General features: G+C 38.7%; 1 protein-coding gene across 1 annotated transcript in view; it reads left to right on the plus strand.

Annotated features, from left to right (window-relative positions):
- TMEM131 (transmembrane protein 131) overlaps positions 1-24,608 on the plus strand; it is a 216,902-nt gene that overhangs the window by 152,714 nt on the left and 39,580 nt on the right. Inside the window, exons 16-31 of the mRNA XM_037056831.1 lie at positions 209-319; positions 409-543; positions 3,211-3,315; positions 4,811-4,897; positions 7,740-7,892; positions 7,990-8,065; positions 8,233-8,350; positions 10,179-10,317; positions 10,432-10,541; positions 11,231-11,297; positions 15,551-15,702; positions 16,158-16,300; positions 16,959-17,145; positions 18,168-18,353; positions 19,063-19,221; positions 19,617-20,203. Of these exons, the coding sequence (XP_036912726.1) occupies positions 209-319; positions 409-543; positions 3,211-3,315; positions 4,811-4,897; positions 7,740-7,892; positions 7,990-8,065; positions 8,233-8,350; positions 10,179-10,317; positions 10,432-10,541; positions 11,231-11,297; positions 15,551-15,702; positions 16,158-16,300; positions 16,959-17,145; positions 18,168-18,353; positions 19,063-19,221; positions 19,617-20,203 (2,515 nt within the window). The remainder of the gene's footprint in view (positions 1-208; positions 320-408; positions 544-3,210; positions 3,316-4,810; positions 4,898-7,739; positions 7,893-7,989; positions 8,066-8,232; positions 8,351-10,178; positions 10,318-10,431; positions 10,542-11,230; positions 11,298-15,550; positions 15,703-16,157; positions 16,301-16,958; positions 17,146-18,167; positions 18,354-19,062; positions 19,222-19,616; positions 20,204-24,608) is intronic.

Here is a 24,608-nt window from a genome sequence, read left to right on the forward strand (position 1 = left end):
CCTTCAGAGGAGAAAACACTGTCCAGTAGAGACCATGAGTGTTTTCATTTTGATTTCTTAAAATAATTATATTTTATATGTGTGTATGTGTATATTTACATGAAATATAGAAACCTTAGAATATCTTAATATAGTCACTTTCTCTTTATAACATTCTCTTACATAAGTTTGATTTTACATTTAATCTAGTTCTTTTGTATCTTTTCAGTACTTTGTATTACCCCCCAGAATAGAGGAACGTTTCATAGATTTTGGCATACTGAGTGCTACAGAAGCAAGTAATATTTTATTTGCAATTATAAACAGCAATCCAATTGAGGTAAAAAAATCTGTTTTTATTCTAGATCACATTTAAGGATTTTATTCAAGTGCTGTAATAATCACCTCCATATCTTTCTCTTTTTTAAGTTGGCTATAAAAAGTTGGTACATCATAGGAGATGGTTTATCAATAGAACTTGTAGCTACTGAAAAAGGCAATAAAACAACAATAATATCGAGCCTTCCAGACTTAGAAAAAGCCTCTTTGTCAGACCAGTCATCAGTAAGTAACCCTTCTTACTATCTCCTAAAACGTAGACATATGTCCAAATACAGAGTAAAAGACGGTTGCCATGTCACACACTTCAACTCATATTTTTACGGGATTCGTAATAGCTGTGGTTGTTTGGTGTTGAAAGGACCTTGTAGGTCATCTATTTCAAACTCCTCCCTTTATGATAAATTTTACTTTAGACTCAAAGGCATTAAGTTCTGTCTTGTCATAAGAAGTTCTATAATCAGAATTTAAATTATCCTTTTTTCTTTTTTTTAATTTAATTCTTATTCAAGTACAGTTTTCTGTTTTATATTCCCTGCCCTGCCCCCCCCAGTGCTCCCCACCTCCCTCCCATTTCCTCCCCCCACCTTAATTATTTTATAGTGCATACGAGTGTCATTACAGGGCACATTGGTACTAAATTAACCCTGTGTTCATTGAATTTACTGGGCAAGAGAGATAACCCTGAACAACAGGAGAAAGTGTCTTCAGTTACACGGTAGTGTTACTGGCCCATTTTATGTACTGATTAGAAAAGTTCAGTGAGGTGAACACTGTTTGATCCCTGCCCATAGGCTTTTTTCTGACTTATAAATATGGAAAGCTGGTTATAAAAGCACGAAACAAGAGAAAGTGAGTACAGTATCAGTCTTTCCCCTCCCTACTGCTGAGAAAGGAACTAGGAGCTTACAGCTACTCAGAACAGAATTAGAATCCCCTCTCATGAAAAGCACCATAACTTACCTTTTCTGTACACTAGGGTAGAACTTCTTGCAGCAGTTTTACAAAGGAAAATCGGATGTCCTAATGCAAAAATTGATGACAGATACACTTCCATGGAATGCAGTAGGTTATAAAACCTGATTTAGAAACAGTTTACATTGGAAGGATCCCCGAAAACAGTATTTTGGAGGAGAGTTTAGCAATATGCACCACTCCTAGGAATTCATTCCATGGAAGCAAGAGCCAAAAGCTGTAAGAATGAAGGTGTTTATGATAGTATTATTAACGATTCCAAGTAACAGGAAATAGCCAGGTACCTAAAGAAAATCATGACTTTGTGATTGACTACTAAAGCAGATAAAAAGTTGTAAATATGATAATGTGTAGAAACCTGGAAAAGAATTTATGAGAATGTAGGAAAGTACTGAATAATGTATTCTAATTGCATCTACATAGGATTCAAACTACATAATTAGGTATTTCTGAATAATGGTAAATTTATAGGTATTTACATTTTAATAATTTATTGTTTTAAATTTGATTCAGAAATAAAGACTATTTAAAACAAAGAATAGATACACCCATGGAAGGAGTATGTGTCACTCCACCTGAAATTTTATTTTTAATACAAATAAAATGCTTTAAAAATAATAATGAGGCCAGCCATTTGTGTTCCTTCCAACAATAAAGTTAGAGTAAAATCATGTGTGTGTCTAATCCTAGATGGTTGAATCATAGTGTTTCCTAATAAAACATTATAAATGATTTTAGAAATTTAGGGATCATTTCCTAGCAGGAAATAGCATGTATAACATATACTTTAAATTTAAGAGATCCATTTAACAACGTAAAGCCTGTTTGACAATTTAGGGTTTTAGAGTTCATTCTTATGTAAAACTGTAAATACAAAAACAAGGGACAGAAAGATGAGATCATTGTTATGAACAGTTACTTAAAATAGGAAGTTGTGATAAGGAGAACTTCAAAGTAGAAACTCCACAAATGATTTTCTAAAGTTTATAATACCTATACTTTCAGCTTTTTTATAAAAGGCAAACCTATGAACTAAATTCGCATTCTGTTCCGTATGATACACACGTTGCGAGCAACTCTCTGTGCTCTTCAGACCCGTGTTCTGACTTGGTCATTTATAGAACCACAATGGAAGCATTAGAATTTAAAAACACACAAACACACACACACACACAAATGCTTCTAAAAAAGGGAAAGTAAGTATGTTCAGTCTATCGACATTTGTTATTTTGATGTAAATGTGAATTCTAGATAAAATACAACTAGTAAAATCTAAGACACAGCTTCACAAAGTGAATTTTATGGGGTTTTGTTTGGGGGTTTTTTTGGAAATTCACAACCTCAAAGATTAAGTGCCAGAAACATCAGCAAATAGTTTGAGAAAACAAGTAAGGTCCCCGTTCTTCTTTCTTATCTGTATTGCTTAACTATTCCTTTCCATGATATTTGATGTTTCCATGTAACCCAGTCTGATTTGCTCTGAAGACATGATTATTAACGTGACCAAGTTAAATTCAGAACTTGAAGCAGGGCCAAGCAGTATATACTTTGTATGTACTTGTACCCTGATGTGGCTGAAGGGTTGGTGGGAGGCTGTGTCCCTCTGCTCCCATCCTCATCCTCTTTGTCCATGCAGGTACATGGGTGGCACCTGAGGACCATACCCTGACCTACCTTGTCAGCTGGGACTCCTCTGTTCTCAGGGAGCCAATTTCCTTGGTGGCACATGGAATAAGTGTAGATAAACAGCCAGGGACAGGCATTGTTTTGAGATGTTTATATATGATGATATGGTAACTTGGTGTCATCCTTGTATATATTAGGGTTCAGAAGTCAGTTTATCATTATAGCCTTCTTTTCTATTGTAGTAGAACTCCAACTAGCAGGCTAGTGAGTGATCATTTCTGCTACATACAGGTGATACTGGCTTCAGGCTGTTTTGCAGTGTTCAGAGTCAGGCTTACTGCAAAAAAACTGGAAGGGATTCATGATGGAGCTATACAGATCACAACAGACTATGAGGTAAGTACTTTATGGGTTTTTTTAATAATTCAGTTTTTTGTTTTTATAGAAACAGCACTAAGTTTACTCATAAACTTACAGTTTACCTGTTTTATACCTTAAAAACTGAGCTTTTGCCCCAACCCATGTGGCTCCATTGTTTGGGCATCAATCCCACAAAGCAAAAAGGTCACCAGTTTGATTCCCAGTCAGGGCACATGCCTGAGCTGTGGCCCAGTCCCCTGGTGAGAGTGTGTGCAAGAGGCAGCGGGTCAGTGTTTACCGCACCCATCAATGTTTCTCTTCCTCTCTTTCGCCCTCCCTTTCTTTCTCGCTGAAAATAAATACATAGTATCTTTTTAAAAAAAAAAACAACTGAACTTCTGAGACTAGTTTGTAGAATATTGGTCTTCTGATAAACCCCAAACCTCTTAACCAAAAATCTTTAAAAAAATAAAAGATGCTTCGGGCACATTTTAAATTGCTGTGTTAGAACCCTGCTTTCCAGGGTTCTACTCTGGAAAGGTTTCCACTCTGAAGTGGTTATAACACTTCAGAGACCCTGTCTGAAATTAATGAGTTAGACTCTATCTCTGATTCTTTTCTGTAATTATAGCTATCCTTCATGTAACATTTCTGAAAAGGAAGATACAGCCAGGAAATCACATGAGTCCTAAGTCAGAGACAAAATGGTCATTGAGCTTTGTAAAACCTCTGTGGCATTTGGCATGTTGCTCTTGGTGAGATTTTGAATGTATGTATTTCTGCCAAACCTAAATATTTTAATTTAATATTGAAGAGCTCTTTGGGAAGTTTTGCACTGCAGTTCATCGTATTGCTACCCTTGTTCTCCGGCCTGTTTTCAGCACATACAACCACACATGAAAGAAAACTAATTCAGAATAAACAGAATTGATTATTTGACAATAAATGATTTGTTGGGAGAATATTAAATTGAATCTATAGAATTCATGTTTATCACTCATAGAAATAAGTATATTTTGTGGGTAAGACAAGTTTTTGTTAATATGGATGAAAATAAAAATTAGGAAAAGATCTTAGACAAGTATCTTTGTGAGTCACAAATGAGTGAATTAGGAGTCAACTCATTTTCTATATTAGATTGGGTTAATTATATACACAAAAAATATATAACTGGAAAATACTGGATTTTTCATATTGTTTTAGGAGTACAATTTGACTTTTCAAATTATAATCTACAAAATAACTTGTATTATGAAAAAAATATATTCTTTATTGCCCATTGTTTGGTCTCGTTTACCATGTTTTCAATGAGTCACTGAGAAGTACACAGAAATTTATTATATTTTAGTGCATTTATGGAGTACATTGATCAGATTAAACAGTTACTGTGGGTGATCTTAATATTGCTGAAGAGTTGGTTATTGTTAATGTAAGTCCCAAAATGAGGTTTTTTAACCCCAAAACATAATGCTATTAACAGTCAAGATCAATCTTGAACTTAAACCCTTCTTTACGGTCTGCCTCTGTACAGATTCTGACGATTCCTGTGAAGGCTGTGATTGCAGTGGGTTCGCTGACTTGCTTTCCAAAGCATATGGTCCTTCCACCATCCTTCCCAGTAAGACAGTTAATTCACTGACTTTTTCTTGCTCAGTTTTTTCTTTACCTTTACCTCTGTGTTCCTCAAATTCAACAGAGAAGTCAGTTAGTGTTTATTAATAGCTTATTTTAAGGTAAGACTTTGTACCGGCTTCTTTAAGAGATACAAAAAGGAATAAGAAACAGTTCCTCCACTCAAAAAGCTTTCCATCTAGACTAGGAAATGGATCTATAATTCAGAGATTTGAAACAGGTTGTGGAAATTGCTCTAGAGGTGAAATACATGCTATGAGAGAAATACACACATAATTGATGAAGGTGCCATGTGAGCTGGTTTAGAATGTCTTCTGGCAGGGATAGATTCGGGGTGGTGAGACGGCACATTCAGGGCCTAGGGAACAACCTGAATAAAAACACCGGGGTGAAGTCCAAGATAGCATTAGGCAGGAGTAAGTTGGCCCGTTTGGCAAGAGTGGAGATAAAATGTTATGTTGTAGTAGTAGCTCTAAAAAAAAGTGCATTGATGAAATCCATGAAAATCTAAAGTTATGAAGCAGAAGATTGACAGCATCAGAGCTGAGCTTTACAGATTGGCTCTTTGTCAGAAGTAATACATTTGGAAATAACAACAGAGTGCCTGGAGGCCAACCCAGAGACACTGGCAGCGTCCACTTGAAAGTGTGTAGGGGAATTTGGCAGAGGCAGTACATTCCTTCCACACCTGCAAGCCTTTGCTCTTAGTCTGCCTTGAATGCCCTTCCTGCTCTCCTACCTTCAAAGAACTTATCTTTCCAGAATCAGTTCTCTCATCTCCTTTGTGAAGATATCTTGACTCCGCTAGACAGTACTAGTTGTTTTATGTGTGATCCTGAAAGGATTTGAAATTACCTGTCTCACTGCAAGCCTCACACCGTGCTGTTAATACTGCCTATGTATTGATCTCCCCAATGAGACTCTGAGATCCTCTAGGACAGGGGTGGAGACATCTTTTATCCACAGTCACAGGTACTTAGTAGATGGTGGATGAATGAAGGATTAGAATGATGGAGCAGAGATCATAGACAAGAAACATTTCAGGTGAATCATTTGAACTATTTTTGAATAGCCTGATGGACTAATTAAAGCAGGTGTGGTAGGATGGCAGATGAGAAGTCAAAAAAATGACTTAGAGTTTGAGCCTGCACAGTACGAGAAAAGAAATGCAGAAATCAGGAGATGCCACTCCCTTTCACGGGAAGCTGATGCAATCAGTTCAGGGCACATTGGGGCAAATGTGGAAGTGTCTTTTATTTTGTGGTAGGAGACATGGCAGGTTAAGAGAGCAGTACATTTGAAAATCTTAATGCTTTATGTAATAAAACTTAAATTCAAACTGTAGCTCCTTAAAAATACAAATTTTAAATTAAAAGGTGAAGCATATTTAAGGTTGGATCTTATTTAAAATCTTTATCTTCTTGTTGTTCCACTTTGCACTGGTTGTACAAAACTCTTGAATTCATTATTTACCCAAAAGGACCTTAAGTTGCCTTTTCAATCAATGGTCTCCTTAAACACTACAAAAATTCTACAGTAAATGAGGAAACATCTGTATGAAAACAAGGTGCTGCTTTTGAACTACTTCAGATTAAGCTTTTGGATACCTCTCTTAAGGTGGCTTACAGGTCCAGATAATTGCTTGAAATTACAAATTTGATAACTACTGTGTTAGGTGGGCTGCTATAACAAATTGCCATAGACTGGTGGCTTAAATAACAAACATTTATTTCTCACAATTCAGGAAATTAGAAAGTTCAAGATTAAGGTACTAGAAGGTTCTTCATATGGTGCAAGGCTTCCTGGTTTTGCAGATGGCCGTCTTTTTATTGTATAATCACTGAGCTAGAAGAGGAGAGAAAGAGGGCAAGTTCCTGGCTCTCTTCTTTTAACGAATGGCACTTACTGATCTCATTTATTAGGTTTCTGCCCTCATGACTTAATCACCTCTGAAAGTCCCAACCTCCTAATACCATCACATTGGGGGCTAGAATTTCAACATAAATTTTAGAGGACCTGTACATTCAGTCTATAACAATTACCAGAGTCTCTATATAGAGTCCGTTATCAGATGGAGAATGACAGAGCTAACTGAAAACAATACTTAGTAAACATTTCAAATAACTCATAGTTTAATACTTCGTATTTGAATATTGTAAAATGAGCTATTATATCTGCTATCTCTTTTGGTCTTCACCATACCCCTGCAAGACAAGACACAGACAGGAGAGAAATAGTTATTACAGGTGCATGAAGACTAGGTAATTGCCAGAAAGCACAGTTGATTAGAGGCCAGGCTGGGCCTCAGCACAGGCCTTCTGCTTCCTGTTCCTTAGTCCTTACCACGTTAGCAGCACACCTGCCCTCTAATGCAATTCTACTGCATTGTACTCTGACTAAACTGTAAATGATGAGTGTTTGTCTTAACCTCACCATCATTCATCTCTTTTTCCTGTGCTTTTTCTTAACTTCTGTATCTTTTAATACCAAATATCAGACCAGTGGCTAAGAACACTTAAGAGACTTATTCAATAGCTAAGAATCAGTTTATAAAAACAAAAAGTTTTCAGACAAAAGAAAGTAAAAGATTATCATGTTATTCTAACCAAGGATTATTTAAATCATACAATTTGTTAACTTAAAATCTGGTACTCTATTATAGAAAGAGGCATGCTGCTGATAAGACCTCTTTACAAATTTAGGAAGTAGCAACTGTTGAGAATTCTAAAATCCTTTGAGCCTTGGTTTCCTAAAAAGACATCTATTGGCTCTTAAGCTGAAGAAAATTCAACCATATTCAAATGAATTTGTTTGTTTTCTTCCTTCAGGGGAAAATAGTTCATCAAAGTTTGAGTATTATGAACTCCTTCTCACAGAAAGTAAAAATACAGCAAATACGATCTTTGTCAGAAGATGGGCGATTTTACTACAAACGATTACGGGGCAATAAGGAAGACTTGGAGCCAGGAAAAAAATCAAAGGTTTGACATACTATTTAAGAATTCCCATTCATGGGTGTTTCATTATTATGACCTTCAATGAACTGGGAGTTCATGATTCTTCTGTGCCTCTTTATAGATTGCAAACATTTATTTTGATCCTGGATTGCAGTGTGGGGATCATTGCTATGTTGGCTTGCCTTTTCTGTCCAAATGTAAGTTACCTTGCTATTTTTTCATTGCCTGCAAAATATTCTTTAATGAAGGCTGGTATTTTAAAAGTCCATCCCTATCTCTTGGGCTGTAGAAATCATTTCAAGAAAATTGGCAAATGGATTAGATGTAGGGCCCAGTATGTCATAACTTATGTTCCCTGTTTTAGCTGAACCCAAAGTGCAGCCTGGGGTAGCCATGCAGTATGATGCATGGGATGCCGACTGGGATTTGCATCAAAGCCTGTTCAAAGGATGGATGGGAATAAAGGAAAACTCGGGTCATAGGTGAGTGGTTTTGCTTTAAGTATTTTAACTGTCTTTACGGGTTCAAAATGTCTTCAGTTAATGTTACTTCCTAAATATTATGTTTATAGTAGGTTATTTATTTTTCTATAGGTAAGGAGATATGCTTAGTATTCAGGAAATTATTGAGGCATCTTGAATTGCCATTTTAATTGTATATTGCTCAAAAATATACATACTACTATTTTTCTTTATTCCATCACTCTAAATACTTCCTTAAGATCAAAGAAACGATTTAAAGTTGTCTTTATGTAGGATGGCAATAATGTTCACCTTAGACGCATCTATTTGCATGAGAAGGTTTTTACTTACTACTGAGCTCTGTTAAAAGCAAGGAAAACATGTTCTCTGTTTCATTCCGTAGTAGGAGATGCGTGTATTGGTCATTGTGACATGAACCACCTTTTTTTTCCAGGGCTGAACTCTTAGGGGTATGTACACAGAGCCCAGCTCAGATGGGCTTTCCATGTCTTTGGCAGGAATGAAACATGCTAATGACAGATCACTGCTGTACCTGTATTCAAAACAGAGACAGTACAGAAATTTAATCTTTTCATGTACTTTAGAAGAGAATTTAACTAGAATGATGATAATATGATACCTGATGAAAACTGCTGTTCTCAGTTGGCTAATTTAAAATTTATTTGTCAGTATTATCAAGATACTGCAATTTATAGTAATATAAAATTTCAAACCACTAATAGTTAAATCCAAAGGTTTCTGTTTATCTGAACTATTGGCCATACAAAGTTTTAACACAAAGAGAGTTAAATTTTTAACTTCAAATGATTAAAGTTAAGTACAAAGAGACTTGTAATGAACTAAACGAACACTAATTAAAACACTTGTTGGTCCCCCAACATTTTCATAGTGGACATTAGAATGTATAGGCAGTCTCCAAATTTTAACATTCTATTCCGAATAAGTAACTTAGAGTGCTGCCCTAGGCTCAGCTGCCAAGGAACACTGTCACCTTCTACCTAGTGAAACCCTTGCCTTCTTTGTGTGCCCAGCATTCCATTGCTAAAGACCGGGGCTCCTGATCTACCCTGTGCCTCTAGGTCCCAGTTGCACCTTGCTCCTGCCTTTGTGTTACCTTATCAGTGTGTGTGTTAGAATTTCTGTTAATAGTCTTATAAAGCCTGTGCTCTTACCAATATTGGAATATCATAATTTGGTGTCATTTGGGGTTTAAATAGGCTTCATTGTTTGTGTCTAGTGACCTTAGCCCCATTTATAATATTGTCTCCTTAGGAAATATGTTTGAGTTCTGAACAGCTGGTTTATAAACACTCATAAGTATGGAAATATTTAAATGAGGTCTTGAATATTACTGATAACTTCAGAAATAGCTACACAGAATCCTCCTGTGGATTACCTTCCAGCTGACATCTTCATTGCACATTAGGATTTTGTTTTGTGTTTTATTTCAAGGGGGGAAGCCATATGCCAAGCAATGTACTGCCTTCTCCTTAGTTGTACTGAAATGTTCTTAGCACCTAGGTCTTGGTGTCTTGGTTTTTCTACTAGGTGTGCAAGGTGTTTCGGGGTCCCTAGAATGTGTTACGCATACGTGCCTTTTTCTTTACATATTCAGTGAAAAAACAGTATGGTGATCAGTGGTACATATTTTGGCAGCTCTTGGTGCCAGAATAGAGACAACTTCATGTATGTCTCTATGCATAGTAAAGTATTAGAGCAAATAAACCTGTGTTCATCCAGAGCCAGATAAAATTACTCCACTATACAAGCCTGATAGAAAACTCAAATATTTCATTTTGATCCAGTAACTTATAAAATTTTTTTCTAGATTGAGTGCTTTATTTGAAATAAATACGGACCTTCAAAAAAATATACTATCAAAAATCACTGCTGAGCTCTCCTGGCCTTCCATACTTAGTTCACCCCGGCACTTGAAATTTCCTCTAACTAATACCAACTGTTCTTCAGTAAGTATGAGAGTGGCATTGGGTTTTAGAAATACATAAGAGGGTTTGTAAAGTACCTGCTCTTACTCATAACTTTGGGAATCTTTCATTTACTGTTTGGTTACTTTATTTAAGGAAGAAGAAATTACTTTAGAAAATCCTGCAGATGTTCCTGTTTATATTCAGTTTATACCCTTGGCTTTATATTCCAATCCTTCAGTCTTTGTAGATAAGTTAATATCAAGGTAAGCATTGCTTTAGGTAATCAAAATGTTTCTATGTTAGCACTGAATGTTGCTTTACACATTTAAAACTCTCTTGCAGCTCATAACAGTAATAGATTTAGCTTAAAGAAATTCTGAATCTGTAATTAAAGTGGAGAGAAGGTTCTGGGAAGAGATTCATATTATGTTAAGCATATGGAAAAGCTTTCAGTTTAAGACAAGAAAAAGTCATGTTGAACATCTTCGTACAGATGGTGTAGTTAGTTGGATGGAACATCATCATGTACACACACCAAAAGGTTGCAGGTTTGATCCCCAGTCAGGGCACACACCTAGGTTTCCTGTCTGAATTCCAGTCAGGGCGTGCACAGGAGGCAACTAATCAGTGTTTCTCTCTGCACCCCCCTTCCTCTCTCTCTCTTTCCCCCCTTCACCCCTCTCTAAAATCGATAAACATATCCTCAAGTGAGGATTAAAACAGTTACAAAGAAAGCAAGTGGAACTTTCCAAATACTTTACTTTTAACAGGTGAACAAAATATTAACTCTTAAGTTGTGGCTCTTAATTTGTGAAGGCTATTAATCTGATAATGTTGATCTCAAATCTGCCAAAAGATAACTTGCAAACAAAACATACACTTGATAATTACTGTATAACCCATTTAATTATGATGCTGCTTACAAAGAAAAATATATACATTTTTATTTTAGGTTTAACTTGAGTAAGGTGGCAAAGATAGATTTAAGAACACTAGAATTCCAAGTCTTCAGAAACAGTGTAAGTATTTGAACTTTATACTATTCCACAGAAATAATTCTATGGTATGATCAGTGCTCATGTGACAGAAAAACTATCAACTGCCCTTATATTTGGCCAAAGAGCAAGTTATGAAAAGGTCAGTAAACTAAGTTCTAGAGGTAAAAGGCCAGGCAGAACGGGTTGGATTTAGGTCAACATGAGGGACACTGGATAGAGGCAGCTTCCTATTTGTAGGCATTAAATATTAACCACATGACTATTTATAATAATGGCTGCTAGAAATTCAGATACTGTATTGGGGTGTTTCTGTGTGTATTAGGTGCTCCAGCTACTGTTGACTCCATGAATGAGTGATGGCCACAATGTCCTCTGCTTAGCAGCACTTCTCAGCAACTATAGACTCACACCTGCAGCTTCTTTATGGAGTCAATCCGGTCCATATCTGCTGTTGCTCTTTTCCTTCTGCCTTCTGTTTTTCCCAGCACTACTGCCTTTTGCAAAGAAACCTGCGTACTCATGATGTAACTGAAATAGGACGGTTGTGTCATTTTTGTCTCCAGTGATGTTTCAGGCTTAATTTGCTCTAGGACCCACTTATTCACCTTTCTGGCAGCCATATAGTATCCATGGAGCTCTCCAACACTGTATTTCAAATAAATTCATGTTTTTCCTGTCAGCCTTCTTCACTGTCGAACTTTCACATCTGTACATAGTTATTGGGAATATGATGTTATGCATGATCTTAGCCTTGGTCTCTAATGACATATATCTTTGTTCTCGGTGATCTCTCTTAATTCTTCCTTTGCTGCTCTTCCTAGTCTCAGCCTTCTCTTGATCTCTTGGCTGCCATCTCTGTCTGACTTGATGACTGAACCAGCAAAAGCTTTAACAGTTTCAGTGTCTTCATTGTCCATGTTTAAGTTGTGTATTCCTTCTGTAGTTAATCATTCTTGTCTTCTTGATGTTTAGATGCAGTGCTGCTCTGGCACTTTCTTCTTTCCCTGTCATCAGAAGTACGTCTTTCTGTTAATAAGTTGGTTTCATGTGGATATCTTAAGTTATTGCCATTCTACCAATTTTCAGTCCTTCCTCTGAGACTAGTCCAGTTTTTCATATATGTTCTGCAAACAGGTTAAGCAAATAGGGAGATAAAATGCACCCTTGTCTCACATCTTTACCTCTATCCATATTCTGTGCTTAATTACAGTGGCTTCCTATCCACAATAAAGGTTATGTATCAGGACCAGGAGGTATATACTAATATAATGTATTTTTATGAAACCTCAAAATGTTGTGCTTGGTCATTAAAATTTTTATTTCGTATACTTTCTAATAAAATTGTAAGCTCCATGAATGCCAGACTCATGGCTGGCTGTTTTCATACCTTAGCACAGTAGCATAGTTTTCACTCAGGAGATACCCTTGAGTCAGTAAATATGTACATAAAATGATGTGTTCTAGGAACAAAATAATTCTCTATTATACAGGTCAGATGAACAGCCACTAACCACTCATTTTATAAGGCCATAATGTGTAGGATATGTACCAGTCAGGAAATTAGCACTTGGAACTAAAGCCGCCTACGAACTGCTGAAGTCTCTTGGTCTCGACTCACTTCATTCGGCCCTGCCAGAGCGCACATGCATCCCTAAACATTCTGTTCATGTCGCCATACTGGCTGTGAAGCCTTCGCTGATGAGGCTGTCTTAATCCTCTCTGACTCTTCCTTCACACACATTAACTTTGCTTTTTGTTCTCTTTTTGATGTATGATACCTTGTTTTCCGTATCTGCTCAAATGCTGGACTTGTATCATTGGCAGCAAATACTTAAGTTGTTTTCCCTAAAGAGAAAAATGCACCGTATTTTCATTAAAATATCTACCAAACACCCCCATCTGAATAACCATAGGTTGCCTGTCACTCATTTTCTCAAATATAAATGATGTGCTACGAGAAAAGCAGTGAGTTCAGTTTGCATCTCAAACGAGAGCTTTTTAAGACAACACGAGACCCCAGTGTGCAGCAGTAGTGCTTTATGCATACTGCCCATTTTACCACACAGAGTTTTGAAAGGACGTGTGCCCAGGGGTTGATACAATGGGATTGATGTTTACTGTTGTTTAATCTAGAACTTGCTTCTGTTAATTTTATGTACATGCAGCAAAGAATACAGTGACTTCTCAGGAAGTTTGATACCACTGCCCTGCTTTGTGCTAAAGGGTCAGCAGATATACCCATCATTGTTTTTGCTGACCACCAATACAAAAGTCAGCACACTGAAAAAGGCAGATAGTGCCTGTCAGTTTTGGGGAAATTGTTCCGACACCATGGATGCCCTGAAAAGATCTCTGAGATCCCCAGGGGCGATGGGTCACTCTGTGAAAACCAGCACTACAAAATTATGGAGAATTTTTGAGAACATTAATGGTATCCCTGAGGCACCACAACATCTAAAGTATTTCCCAAGTCATCAGAGTTTATATTAGCTAATGTTTGTCAGGAATGTATGGTGTGGCCATCTATTACCCAGAATACTTTATTTAAAAGGGGAACTTATTTACCATTTAGAGCAGTCAGAATATTCTTTTGCCCCACTAGACATTAATGGGAAAGAATGTTAGACACAGGGAGAAAATGTGCCTCGGAAGCAGAAGAGTTAAGAAGTAATGTGCTACATTAAGTCAGCTGACTTTAAGTCGTGTTTGTAGAATCATTTGAATGCAGGTAGGTAGATCTCTGTGTATTATCCCTAACTGCCGAGTAGAAAAGCCACACAGAACTCCCTTTCCCTCCACATGAGCAGAGCCAAGAAGAGCATGGACACTCACAGCCAAGTGCTGCCAACCCTTCCCACAGAATCACTTGAAACTTATTTAAAGGTCACCACAGTATATCCTTAAGTGTGAGCTATGATTTTCTTTTTCTTTTTCTTTTTAGCTGATGTTACCTTTTATTGTGTAGGATATAGGTGCAGAACATGTGCACCACGGATGGTACATCTAGAAAGCAATTAAAAGAAAGAAACAAATTAGAGCCACTTAACTGTTTAGATGATGCTCCAGAAGCCTTCTCTATTTGTCTTCTGGGACCAGCACACTAGGTTGAGGGAGTGTAAGTGAGAGGCAGTCATTTTGGCCCAGCTTGTCACATATCCTCAGTGCACCTCTGGCAGCTGGACTTCACCATGTAGGTCTTACCCAACCAAGGGACAGTGTATATCTGGAAAGAGCAGAGTGCTTTCTTCATCAGGTGTGGCTGGACATGGAAGGGACAGCTTGCCAAGTTAGGGACTTGGTAAATAATGTCCACATCCGAGAATTAGTTCAGCCCAACCACAACCTGCTTGCAGGTGCGTACCACCCACATGGCACAGCTGTGGAAGGGGTTGTTGCTCCCTTCGTTGTACTAGCTCAGGGCAAAGTTGAGTGCCTGCTGAATGCCCTCCTCATTGACATCTGCCTCTGTCAGGCCACTGGGCAGGAGAGGCTTGCTGGGGCTTGGGCAGGCTGCAGAGGCCATGGCCAAGACCGAGATCAAGAACAACAGGTCCAGCAGAACCCTGCCATGGTTGGCTCAGTGGGGACTCAAGTTAGAGAGGATACAAAAAAGGCAAGGGGCAGGATCCAAGAACCACTTGATTTTCTTTCAATAATCTGTAACTGGCTGTTGAGAAGTCATTTTTTATTATTAAACTAAGCAGTTCTTCGAAATTAAATCACCAGGTGTTTATGAAATGGTAATTATATGCTTAGCTTTCAAAATAAAAGTCAAAGAGTAATATGAATTGGAAATATCTTTGCAAATAAAAAATACAATGCAACCTTAAGACCCTTTAGCAGTGATACCCCTCAGAGGGAGGAGCAGGACAGCAGTGACGGCAGGTGGAGAAAACTCTGGGGTACTGGGTGTTGGTTATACAGCTATTTGCTTTGTTTTGAAACATTGAGCTATTTATCTTAGGTTTGTGTCCTTTTCTGTATGTTATATTTCAAAGTTAAAAGATCTGTATATAAAAATATGCCTAATACAAACACGAAAACTTTGGCACCTGTCCCCTTCAGTGCCCTGGGAATAAAGCCCATTTGGGGACTGAATGCACTGGCTGCCTAGCTCTGCTTATTGGCTAACCAGTGTTTAAATCATGAGAGATAAAGTAGTTTCCATAATCAACTCAAGAAGTTAGTAATACTGGGCTGCAAATGGGGTAAAGGAAAAACCATTTTTCCAGGGACTGTATCAATGACTGCTCTTTGTTACCCAATGATCTAAGGCTCACCCACTGCAGAGTTCAGCAGGACTCACAGAGGGCCCCTCTCGACATTTTATCTTCAACCTCATTTTAAAAGCTGGAGAAAAGAGGTCTGTCAGAGTAAAGTTTACTCCAGTTCACAACAGAACTGTTTCTTCACTAATCATAATCAGGTATGGTCTGTGATTTAAGTATGGGGTAATTTTTAGCACTTCTGTAGAAGTTCTTCATTTGTTTCAATTTGAGTTTGCATATTTAATATCTGGAAATGGTTTTTTCCTTTGTCCAAGACACACGCACACACACACACACACACACACAATGCATGATGAAACATTTTGTGATTACGTTTATAGCTAAAAAACCTGAATAGTGTCTTACTGTGCCGTGTATGACTTAAAAATTAAAAATTTGCTCTTTCTGTAAATATTTTTAAATTTTTAAAGTATACATGTCTTACTCTTAAATTTACTGTATTAATTTCTGAATGGTAGTTTATAAAATCATGGTAAAATTATAGAGCAAAGTATTGTGCAAATGTAATAGGAGAAAAATCTATAGTCCTTCACTTGATCTTAGCCAAAAAGCTGAGAGTGATGAAAAATCTGTGATTCTTGTTTTTGCATAGAAATAACCTGACCGTGATGGATGCTCTGATGGTCCAAGGACAAGGAACAACTGAGAGCTTGAGGGTGGCAGGCAAGCTCCCGGGCCCAGGGAGTTCCTTACGCTTTAAAATCACAGAACCATTATTAAAAGATTGTACAGATAGTGAGTATTGCTAACAGTTCCACAGGCACAAGCTTCAACATTTGTTTTCAGCTGTAATTAATTCCAAAAATAAGAATGGCATTTCTGTCTGTGCATGTGTGTATATCACTGATGAATACGTTAGAGTTTTAAGGAAACACCCTGACTTGCTTTCAGGGTTGTTCGATTTGGATCTTAAAAGATTTAAAGTACCGCCCTAGCTGGTAATAGCTCAGTGGATTGAATGTCAGCCTGTGAACCAAAGGGTCACTGGCTCAATTCCCAGTCAGGACACATGCCTGGGTTGCAGGCCAGGTCCCCAGTAGGGGGCACACGAGAGGCAACCACACATTGATATTTATCTCCCTCCCTTTCTCCCTACCTTCCCCTCTCTAAAAATAAATAAAAATCTACAGAAAAAAAGAAAAGATACCAGTATTCATTTCATGCCTTAGATGACTTATTCTAAGTGTAAAAGATAAAACAAAGTCAAACTTTTGGTATCTGACAGGACATAATAAAGTGGAGTACTTCCTGCTGATACCTGGATAAAGCCGAATTCTTCGGCATGAGGAGTTACTTCATAATCTCCAGATGCATTCATGTGGAAACGTTTATCATTTGGTCCTGGGGCACATGGTTGTAAGATTTATATTCACTCTGCATTTTTTTCCTTTAGGTTTGAAACTGAGAGAACCAAATTTCACATTGAAAAGAACATTTAAAGTAGAAAATACAGGACAACTTCAAATTCACATAGAAACCATTGAAGTCAGTGGGTACTCATGTGAGGGATATGGCTTCAAAGTTATTAATTGTCAAGGGTTTGCACTAAGCGCCAATGCCTCTAAAGACATAATTATATTGTAAGTATTTTCTGATGAGGTATAATGAATCACTAGCTTCCCATTAACTTTTTATATAGAGTTATTCAAACTGGAAAATGTTCTCATAATTAACAAAAAAAGGGAGATTTTATCCACAATTATATTTTTTTCACTTACTCTGGATATTTTTTTATATCTTCGTTTTCAAAATTGTGGAACTTCTTCTGTCCCCAGAGTGGATCAGATAATCATAGAAACCAGTTTCAGAATTATTTTCTAGGTTGTGTTAAAGCAGAAGGTATAGGTGACTACAAGTTCAGTCTCAACAATAAAGGAGACACATCATGTGCAGTTTTTCCATGTTGTACCATGTAAGAATATGTAGTATTTTTGTCAAAATAGTTTTAATTATTTTATAAATAATAGTTACAGCATATTGTAACTAATTGATAACTTGTTATGTTGTAAAGTTTATGTAAGAAGATATAACCTTTTCCTCTTAATTGAATGACATGTCATGATCTTGAGTGGACACTGATTTGACAGGTTACTAAATTTAGTGCTCCGTGGATGGAACAGTGAGGAATAGCACACCTTTCCTCGTGTGCACATCATCTGGTTGGGGAATGGACAGTTAACAAACATAAAAATACAGTAACTGGGAAGAAAGCAGCACTACAAGCGGACAAAGAAAAGATCACCGGGGCTTAGGTGGGGTTTTTTTAGAGGCATTATTGGGAATGTATCCTAGGAGAACGGTGTAGATTTTGAGAAAGGAGAAGGGATGGGAAGGAAGCTCAGAGGCCACTTTTTGAATCAATAATTGCAGGGAGCAGACTGTTGTACTTTTTATGTTATTTCTCCAGTTACCTACAGAATATAGTTGTTTTGTTATTAACCTCATGGGAAACAACTTTCACTATCTTAAAATGAAGACGTTAAATGAAAGTATCAAACAAATTCCTTGTTATGTTTCAAAGGCACATAGGTCTGATAATATGTTTAAACTGCTTGCAGAGTATTTTTAAAATTTGGTCTGAACTGCCATCATTCTGTTTTAGGTTTACTCCTGATTTCACAGCTTCTAGGGTTATTCGTGAACTGAAGTTTGTAACAACCAGTGGCTCTGAATTTGTGTTTGTATTGAATGCATCCCTTCCATACCATATGTTAGCAACCTGTGCAGAAGCCCTACCCAGACCCAACTGGGAGCTGGCTTTGTATATTATCATCTCAGGAATAATGAGGTACTTGTCTTCTGTTGAAGTTGGTGTTCAGCATCACTTGACATTGTTCATCAAGTGCCCACTGTGTGACAGTCATAACATTGTTCATCAAGTGCCCACTTTGTGACAGTCCTGTTCTAAGTGCTGGGGAGCCTTCCAAGAATAGACAGTCAGACTTACATATGGGCTCCACATCCAGTGGAAGTAGTCAAAACTGAGCCCTTTTTGGTGGCATATATGATCAAAGTTTGTCTGCCTTTGAAATTTGCTATATAAATTAAGTATGTGTTAATTTCTTAAAGGGGAAATTCCTAATTCATCATTACATTTATTTGTGTTTTGAGAACCAGATATACTCACCTCTAAATTAATTTTCGTAGTTACTCCACACATCCTTTAAGGAAATGGAGTTGACCTAGAATTAAAACTAAAAGAAAAAAGATAAAAGCTGTTTCTTGATAAAAGGAAAAGTATCCTTTGGTGACTGTTCTGATACAAATAATTATTTCCCCTGTATCAGCCTTAGTATAAATTGGCATTCTGTAAAAATTGGTATGCAAACTCTTACCCACAGTGCTTTGTTTTTTGCCTTGTCTATTTAAAACTTTCATAGACATCTTTGTTTTTTTTACATCATGTTGTACTTTGCCGAGAAACCCTACCTTTAAATCCAATTTGGTTACTCCTGCACTGACGCATGAATCCTGATTCTCCCTCTCCGTCTCTGCAGTGCCCTCTTTCTTTTGGTCATCGGAACAGCATATTTAGAAGCTCAAGGAATTTGGGAGCCATTTCGAAGGCGACTATCTTTTGAGGCCTCAAACCCACCTTTTGATGTGGGAAGACCATTTGATCTCAGGAGAATCATTGGTATTTCATCTGAAGGAAAGTATGTTCACAGGCTGAAAATAGATTCTAGTATATATAGATTTGGCTGATGTAAATAAAAGAAAAATAGCTTTCTCTTTCATCTTTATTGAGGGAAAATCTTAGTTTTAATTGCTTAAATAACACACTGTATGCAACTCTCAGTTACTAAGAACTTACAGCAAATAATCATGATTTCATTATATTAGTGAGGGTTAAAATATTCTTAGAGTATGACTCAATTCCTAAATTTTCAAAAAGAATAGACCATATAGAGTTGTGAGGAGTATCCTCATTTCTTGCTTTTCCTTGGAATATTTATATTTGTGATGGCTTTACTGATGAAATAAATATTTTTATTAAAGACTTTGTAGGTTACTGACAAAATCTTACTGACAGCACTTTGTCCTTTTTCAGCTTGAACACACTCAGCTGTGACTCCAGTCACAGTCGGGGGTTCTGTGGCACAGGTGGCTCATCATCCCGACCTGGTGCAGGGAGTCATAAGCAGTGTGGCCCATCCATCCATTCACACAACAGTCACAGCAGTAGAAATTCAGCTGACATAGACAATGTCAGAGCCAAAAACAGCTCCAGTACCTCTAGCAGGACTTCTGCACAGTCTGCTAGCAAAGCAGGCCCCCCAGTCCTCGACTCAAGTACAGTGGCCCAGGGTCACACAACAGGCAGGAAGTCCAAAGGTACAAAACAGAGCCAGCACAGCAGCCAGCATCATGTCCACCTCATGCTGGAGCAGCAGTCTCCTCCTCCACCCCCACCACCACCAGTGCCTCAGCACCAGGAGCCACAGCCCGGAAGGCTGTCACCTACCCCCCTTGCACATCCTTCCCACTCAGAACGTGCCAACAGCACAAGGCACAGCTCAGAAGACTCCGACATCACCAGTCTCATAGAAGCCATGGACAAAGATTTCGACCACCATGACCCCCCAGCCCTAGATGTGTTTACAGAGCAGCCACCATCACCACTGTCAAAAAACAAAGGTAAGCTTCTGTTCTCACTGTGGAACAGCACACTGCATGAGGGGAAAGCCAGTGCATGTCTCAGCATCTCTTGTGGTCAGTTGTGGTGTACTATAATTCGATAGGTGTTCTTCTGGGTCAGATTTAGCTCCAGCATTGGACTTCAGCTTTTCCATGTCAAAATACAAATAGAGGTAGCCATTTGTCATAAACAATACTTGTGTTTTTTGGATTACTGACCAAATTCAGAAATTTATTAGACATCTACTCTTTTCTTTTCATCTGCCTATGACTATCATGTAATTGTGCTAGATTGAGCTTTTGTTCAATTGTTTAAATAAATTTTAACACAGTAGTAAAATGGAGATCATTTTAATTCAAAAAATAGTATTTCTTTACAACCTGTACTTTAGAGCATGGGTTGGCAAACTACAGCTGGTGAGCCAGATCACCACCTATTTTTATAAATAAAGTTTTACTGGCACACAGCAACATCCATCTGTTTACATACTGTCTGTGGCCACTTTTGTACTGTAACAACAGAGTTGAGTAGCTGCTACAGAGACTGTAGGAGCTACTTAACTATCTAGCCCTTTAAAGAAAAAGTTTACTGACCCCTACTTTGGTGTTTTGCATACTCTATTAATAGTTATCTTTTCCTTGGTAACAATGACTCACAATTTCTATGGGACAGGCTTCAGGGCATAGCTCAGATGGGTTCTCTGACTCTCAGAGGACTGCACTCAAGGTGCTGGGTAGGGCTGAAGATGGATCTGTTTCCAAGCTCACTGAGGTATTTGATGGCAGGATTCATTTCTTCACAACCTATTGAACTGATGATTGCAACTTCCTTGCTGGATGTGGCCAGCAGCCTGTCATGGGTCCTCATTATAAAGCAGCCCAAAACAGTTGACTTCCCCAGAGTGGGAATGGAAGAAGGCAAGAGAGAAAACAAGTTGGCAGGAGAGAAGTCAGTCTCTTGTGACCTACTCCTGGAAGTGACATCCCATCTATTCTGCAATAGTCTGGTCATTAGCAATGTGGTCCTGCCCACAGTTCAGGAGAGAAAATTCCATAAGAACACAAATACAAGGAGGTAAGGTCACTGGGAGGCATCTTAGAAATCTACATATCACACATACATATACAGGTAAGCTAATGGGTAACTTCCAGAATCAAATGTAAAAAGCAGTAAACAGCCTAGCTGTATTTCCATTTAATCCTTTACATCCCAAACATTTTTGCATCTTCCTTTCTGTCCTGTATCAGCTGTCCCAATGCATGTTACTCCAAGCCTATTTAAGTACTTTTCTCGTTGATGAACCAAGAAGGTTTACCTTTGGTTTACACAAGGAGTAGGGAACTCTACAGCCATATTGGAAAAAAAAACAACAACAAAAAACCTGACATCCCCAGAGTCCAGGAGTTTTCTGTAGAGAATTTCTTACTTCAGTGATGTGAAGATGATTATATAGTGTCCTCTTACAACTACCTGCATTTGGGACAGCAAAATTACAAAAGAACTGCAGAACCACCTGAAATCTAGGTGAACAGAAGTCCTGCAACTATGGATATGAAGAAGGAACCACATCAAGACATGGAAGGGGTTAGTCCCACACTCCCGTGGGGCGCGTATTTTGGCTGCAGAAAAACCTCCCTGAGGAACAATGGGTCCCAGCTGCACACTAGGCCTGCTAGCCCAGGGTTCTAGTGCCAGGAAGAGGAGCCCCATAAATTATGGATGTAAAAACTAGTAGGGATTGTGGTTGAGTGAGACAAAGGGCTTCTGGGAGCCCCAGGCAGTTCCTTTTGAAAAGTCTATGCATGGACATACTCAGACTCACTCTCTCTGAGTTCTAGCACTAAGTCAGCAGGGACATACAGGAAGGAACTAAATTTTCTGGCATCCAGGTGAGAGCTGGAGAGACAGCTTTCTCCCAGACACAAATCCTAGCAGAGGCCATTGTTCCTTTTCTGAGCCCTCCCCTCACAGAACCAGCAGGCTGGCACCATATCTGAGTCTCCAGCAATCTGGCTCACATTATTAGCCCTGCCTGGTGAATCCCTGAGATCCCACCCCACTCAACAAGTGCCTACCCAACCTGTGTCTAGTCTGTCTTGATTCATGCTTCGTACTTTCCTAAAATCTCACAAACAAGCAGCATCTGGCCTCAGCATGCCCCCAAACTCTTTCTATGTAGCCTTAGATCTAGAACTAGTTCACAACTGGCCTTGGTTCACAACTTGGCCTTTCCTGGGCACTTCCAAGCCCCACACAAGTAGCAGCCATCTGTAGATAGTTTTGTTACTCAGGCCAGGCCACACCTGACCTTGGCCTGCATCTCCCAGGAGACCACAGAGCCAGTGCGCCTGGTGGACAGCTTCAGACCATATTGAAGTACCACCCAACCACCTCCATAAGTCACACATTCAAGAGGTAGATTTGGTGGGACTCTGCATAGCTGATCTTCCATGGTGGTCTGAGCTAGTCCTTGAAGTCAGTCAGCCTGGGGGTAATTCCCTCTAATTGAATGTTAGTTGCCAACAGCAATCAAGGCCCAACTACCACAGGAAGGTGTATACAGCCCATAGTGAGGTTGTACCTGGAGTGCCCAGTAGAGGTAAATGGGGAGGCTGTGCTACTGTACCTTGCAGGACACCTACTACAATAGGCCTAGTCCAGGAGACGTAGCAGCTCTACCTAATACACAGAAACAAACACAGGGAGGCATCCAAAGTGAGGAGACAAACAGATCCCAAGTAAAAGAACAAGAAAAAGAACTAAATGTAATAGAGGCAAGCAAACTAAAAGGTACAGAGTTCAAAACCATTGTTATAAGGATGCTAAAGGAATTTAGTGAGAACTTTAGTAGCAAAGAAAAGGACATGGAAACCATAAGAAAAGAACCAAAGATACACTAACTGAAATAACAAATAATTTACAGGGAATCAATAGTAGAGAAGATGAAGCTAAAAGTCAAATCAGCAATTTGAAATAAAAGGAAGCAAAAAGCACCCAGTTAGAACACCAAAAAGAAAAAAAGAATTTTAGAAATGAGGATAGTGTAAGGAACATCCACATCATGGAAGTGCTGAAAGGAGAAGAGAGAAAACAAGAATGTTAAAACCCATTTGAAAAAATAATAACAGAAAATTGGTGAAGGAAATAGACATACAAGTACAAGAATCTTAGAAGAGTTCAAAACAGGGACTTCTGGCCAAGATGGAGGCATAGGTGGAAACACTGTGCCTCCTCGCACAACCCACTTTAAAGACAACAAAGTTTTAGTAACAAAAATGCAACCAAAACACAGAAAACTGAACTGTACGCAAGTCCAAGAACAAGGAACCGTTCAGCCAGACCAGTAAGAGGGGTGGACCCAGCGGCTGGTGGAGTGGGGTTTCGCAGGAAAAATTGGCCAGACTGACCAGGCGCGCACAGGCGGTAGTTGGCAGATCCCAGGTACGGTGTGGCAATGGACGGACCCAGTGAGGGCACAAGGCAGCTGACTGATCGCAATCACACATTCACATGCAGATAAACCAGGCAAAGGAGTGAGCAGTGAGACAGACCACGCAGGCCCCAGCGGCTTGTGGGAAACAGCAGAGGGGACTGCTATTGCCCCTCTCTGACCCTGCCCCCACATACAGCATCACAACCCAGTGACCTGGGTTGCCCCGCCCTGGTGAACACCTAAGGCTCTGCCCCTCATACATAACAGGTGCAAACACAGCAAAACATTATGGCTCAAGAACAGCTCAAAGCCCCAGAGCCAATAATTGTAAGCGACCAAAAGATAGCCAACCTTTCAGATGCACAGTTCAAACCACTGGTGATCAGGATACTCACAGAACTGGTGGATTTTAGTCACAAATTAGAGGAACATATGAAGGCTAAACTGATTGAAATGAAGGGAAATGCACAGGAAACCAGTAGTGATGGAAAGCAAACTGGGACTCAAATCAAGGGAATGGACCAGAAGAAAGAAAAAAATGACCAAACAAAAGAGAATGAAGAAACAAGAATTCAAAAAAAAATGAGGAGAGGCTTAGGAACCTCCAGGACATCTTTAAACATTCCAACATATGAATTATAGGAGTACCAGAAGGGGAAGAGGAAGAGCAGTAAGTTCAAAGAAAATTTATTTGAACAAATAATAGGAGAACTTCCCAAATCTGGCAAAGGAAATAGACTTCCAGGAAATCCAGGAAGCTCAGAGAGTCCCAAAGAAGTTGAACCCAAGGAGGAACACACCAAGGCACATCATAACTACATTACCCAAGATTAAAATGAAGGAGAGAATCCTAGAAGCAGCAAGAGATAAGGGAACAGTCACCTACAAAGGATTTCTCATCAGACTGTCAGGTGATTTCTCAAAAGAGACCTTACAGGCAAGAAGGGGCTGGAAAGAAGTATTCCAAGTCA

Source organism: Sturnira hondurensis, unplaced genomic scaffold (genome assembly GCF_014824575.4).
Source record: "Sturnira hondurensis isolate 20B ecotype Veracruz unplaced genomic scaffold, ASM1482457v3 Scaffold0009178, whole genome shotgun sequence".
Classification (NCBI taxonomy): domain Eukaryota; kingdom Metazoa; phylum Chordata; class Mammalia; order Chiroptera; family Phyllostomidae; genus Sturnira; species Sturnira hondurensis.